At 29.7% G+C, this 5000-nt stretch overlaps 1 protein-coding gene across 1 annotated transcript in view; it reads right to left on the bottom strand.

The window, feature by feature from the left end:
- LOC137627929 (serine/arginine repetitive matrix protein 2-like) overlaps positions 1-5000 on the bottom strand; it is a gene marked incomplete at its 5' end in the record, with an annotated part of 62868 nt that overhangs the window by 45814 nt on the left and 12054 nt on the right. The window contains one exon of the mRNA XM_068359383.1: positions 1996-2120. Coding sequence (XP_068215484.1) covers positions 1996-2120 — 125 coding nt within the window. The remainder of the gene's footprint in view (positions 1-1995; positions 2121-5000) is intronic.

The following is a 5000-nucleotide window of genomic DNA, read 5'->3' on the forward strand; positions in this document are numbered from 1 at the left end:
AAATGAATTCCAAGTGGATATATATTCCCAGATAGAATTCGGTATTAAATGCCTTTCGTGGGTGATATTTATATACACACACACACACACATATATATATATATATATATACATGCATATATATATATATTATATATATACATATATATACACACATATATATGTATATTTATGTATATATGCATATACACATATATATATATATGTATATATATACACATATATATATTATATATATGTATATACACATATATATGTATATATACATATATATATATACACACACACACCACATATATATATATATATATATATATATATATATATATATATATATATATATATATATATATATATATATATATATATATTTCAGGTTAATGATTCCTGAGAACAACTTGTCAATTTATTTTTCTGCTACACTTCAAGTCACTATTGTCATTTCTTTTGCTACATGTTTTATTATTAGAGTTTACAAACGAAAAACTGATAAGATATAGCAACTTTTAGTCTGATTACCACAAGCTTAGTGTTGTTTTTAATTTTATTGTCACTTTTGTTTTTGTTTTTAAATAGACTTACAAATATGACCATGAAGAATTTCATAACAATTATGAGAAAAAATACCAAGATATGTCAAATTGAAGCCAGGTTTCCACAAGGTTATATTTTTATTAATATTACATATTTTATTACATTGCATTTAAAAAAAGAAATAAAAATATGAACAATTCCATAATTTTAAAGAAAAAATACCAAGACATGTCAAATTGAAATCGAGTTAACACAAGCTTATATTTTTATTAATATTCAATTTAATTTTATTAAATTGTCTTTGCATTTGAAAAAAAAATATAAATATGTTATGATCAATTCTAAAATTAAAAAAAAAATACCAAGACATACCAAATTGAAGTCAGGTTACCAAAACTTTATATATTTATTAATCTTTTATGACATTTTTAATGTTTTTTTTTTTTTTTTTTTTTTTTTTTTTTTTTTTTTTTAGCTCTCAGGAATCCCGGGTCTCATTGTTAGTGTAATTGGAAGGTCTCTATTCTTTTACTTCACTCTTGAGTCAAGGAAAGAAAAGCTAAATTAGCGTGGGAGTTTACCAGTGTTCGTCCTCTTTCCAAGAAAAGTTTTTATGAAAATAAACAGCCTTAAGGATGTTTTGAGTTCTTTTTCTATACATAATTATATACATATTATATATATTATATTATATATATATATATATATATATATATATGTATATATATATATATATATATATATATATATATATATATATATATATATATATATATATATACTTCCTTCTTTTAAAGGGTGGATCTGATTATATTTTAACTCTTCCTTAATATATTTCTTTAGAAAAAGGCGTATGAAGTTTAGTTCCTTTCTTTCGATATACAATTATATATATGTATATATATATATAGAGATATCTATACATATATATATATATATATATATATATATATATATATATATATATATATATATATATATATCCTCCCTTCTTTTAAAGGGTGGATGAAATAATATCTTTGGAACTCTCCTTAACATGACTGTAACGTTAAGAATAACAAAATAATATTTAAGGATAATATCTCTCTCCTCTCTCTCTCTCTCTCTCTCTCTCTCTCTCTCTCATCTCTCTCTCTCTCTCTCTCTACAGACACTTTATATATGCATTCTCTCACTATTACTGACTGAAATAGGACCACCTTTCCAATCCATGTATATGGAATATTAAAGTCAAACTCTCTCTCTCTCTCTCTCTCTCTCTCTCTCTCTCTCTCTCTCTCTCTCTCTTTCTCCAGACACTTTATATATGGCATATTCTCACTATTACTGACTGAAATAGGACCACCTTTCCCATCTATGTATATGGAATATTAAAATCAAACTCTCTCTATTTCTCTCTCTCTCTCTCTCTCTCTCTCTCTCTCTCTCTCTCTCTCTCTCTCTCTCTCTCTCTCTACTCACCAATGAATAAGGACGCCTCCTCCTTTCAGTCGAGCTGTGTGGATGAAATCATTGCACGCAGGGAAATACTGGGTTAGATTTTGTCCCGGAGAGTCTGAAGCTACGATGCACATGTATTCCTTGTCCTGGAATGAAACAAAACAAAATGTCAGTGTTATTGGCACTCGTGTTCCATTCCTTGTCTAGGAATGAGACAAATTAGTGATTTTTTTATATTTGCGTTGTATTCCTTGTCCTGGAATGGAACAAAACTGCTATTTTTTACATTCGTGTTGTATTCCTTGTCCTGGAATGAAACAAAACATATTTTTTTTACATTCGTGTTCCATTCCTTGTCCTGGACAAAACTGATATATTTATTTACATTAGTTCGTTATTCCTTGTTCTGGAATGAAACAAAACTGATATATTTATTTACAGTAGTTCGTTATTCCTTGTTCTGGAATGAAACAAAACTGATATATTTTATTTACATTAGTTTGTTATTCCTTGTTCTGGAATGAAACAAAACTGATATATTTATTTACATTAGTTTGTTATTCCTTGTCCTGGAATGAAATAAAACTGATATATTTATTTACAGTAGTTCGTTATTCCTTGTTCTGGAATGAAACAAAACTGATATATTTATTTACATTAGTTTGTTATTCCTTGTCCTGGAATGAAACAAAACTGATATATTTATTTACATTAGTTTGTTATTCCTTGTCCTGGAATGAAACAAAACTGATATATTTATTTACATTAGTTTGTTATTCCTTGTCCTGGAATGAAACAAAACAAAACAGTGATATTTTTGACATTCGTGTTCCATTCCTTGTCCTGGAATGAAACAAAACGAAACAGTGATATTTTTGACATTCGTGTTCCATTCCTTGTCCTGGAATGAAACAAAACGAAACAGTGATATTTTTGACATTCGTGTTCCATTCCTTGTCCTGGAATGAAACAAAACGAAACAGTGATATTTTTGACATTCGTGTTCCATTCCTTGTCCTGGAATGAAACAAAACAAAACCGTGATATTTTTGACATTCGTGTTCCATTCCTTGTCTGGAATGAAACAAAACAAAACCGTGATATTTTTGACATTCGTGTTCCATTCCTTGTCCTGGAATGAAACAAAACAAAACAGTGATATTTTTGACATTCGTGTTCCATTCCTTGTCCTGGAATGAAACAAAACAAAACCGTGATATTTTTGACATTCGTGTTCCATTCCTTGTCCTGGAATGAAACAAAACAAAACAGTGATATTTTTGACATTCGTGTTCCATTCCTTGTCCTGGAATGAAACAAAACGAAACAGTGATATTTTTGACATTTGTGTTCCATTCCTTGTCCTGGAATGAAACAAAACAAAACAGTGATATTTTTGACATTCGTGTTCCATTCCTTGTCCTGGAATGAAACAAAACAAAACCGTGATATTTTTGACATTCGTGTTCCATTCCTTGTCCTGGAATGAAACAAAACAAAACAGTGATATTTTTTTACATTCGTGTTGTATTCCTTGTCCTGGAATGAAACAAAACAAAACAGTGATATTTTTGACATTTGTGTTCCATTCCTTGTCCTGGAATGAAACAAAACAAAACAGTGATATTTTTTTACATTCGTGTTGTATTCCTTGTCCTGGAATGAAACAAAACAAAACAGTGATATTTTTGACATTTGTGTTCCATTCCTTGTCCTGGAATGAAACAAAACAAAACAGTGATATTTTTTTACATTCGTGTTGTATTCCTTGTCCTGGAATGAAACAAAACAAAACAGTGATATTTTTGACATTCGTGTTCCATTCCTTGTCCTGGAATGAAACAAAACAAAACAGTGATATTTTTGACATTCGTGTTCCATTCCATGTCCTGGAATGAAACAAAACAAAACCGTGATATTTTTTGACATTCGTGTTCCATTCCTTGTCCTGGAATGAAACAAAACAAAACCGTGATATTTTTGACATTCGTGTTCCATTCCTTGTACTGGAATGAAACAAAACAAAACCGTGATATTTTTGACATTCGTGTTCCATTCCTTGTCCTGGAATGAAACAAAACAAAACCGTGATATTTTTGACATTCGTGTTCCATTCCTTGTACTGGAATGAAACAAAACAAAACCGTGATATTTTTGACATTCGTGTTCCATTCCTTGTCCTGGAATGAAACAAAACAAAACAGTGATATTTTTGACATTCGTGTTCCATTCATGTCCTGGAATGAAACAAAACAAAACCGTGATATTTTTGACATTCGTGTTCCATTCCTTGTCCTGGAATGAAACAAAACAAAACCGTGATATTTTTGACATTCGTGTTCCATTCCTTGTCCTGGAATGAAACAAAACAAAACAGTGATATTTTTTTACATTCGTGTTGTATTCCTTGTCCTGGAATGAAACAAAACAAAACAGTGATATTTTTGACATTTGTGTTCCATTCCTTGTCCTGGAATGAAACAAAACAAAACAGTGATATTTTTTTTACATTCGTGTTGTATTCCTTGTCCTGGAATGAAACAAAACAAAACAGTGATATTTTTGACATTTGTGTTCCATTCCTTGTCCTGGAATGAAACAAAACAAAACAGTGATATTTTTTTACATTCGTGTTGTATTCCTTGTCCTGGAATGAAACAAAACAAAACAGTGATATTTTTGACATTTGTGTTCCATTCCTTGTCCTGGAATGAAACAAAACAAAACAGTGATATTTTTGACATTCGTGTTCCATTCCTTGTCCTGGAATTGAAACAAAACAAAACAGTGATATTTTTGACATTTGTGTTCCATTCCTTGTCCTGGAATGAAACAAAACAAAACAGTGATATTTTTTTACATTCGTGTTGTATTCCTTGTCCTGGAATGAAACAAAACAAAACAGTGATATTTTTGACATTCGTGTTCCATTCCATGTCCTGGAATGAAACAAAACAAAACCGTGATATTTTTGACATTCGTGTTCCATTCCTTGTCCTGGAATTGAAACAAAACAAAACAGTGAT

This window comes from Palaemon carinicauda, chromosome 35 (assembly GCF_036898095.1).
Source record: "Palaemon carinicauda isolate YSFRI2023 chromosome 35, ASM3689809v2, whole genome shotgun sequence".
Classification (NCBI taxonomy): Eukaryota; Metazoa; Arthropoda; class Malacostraca; order Decapoda; family Palaemonidae; genus Palaemon; species Palaemon carinicauda.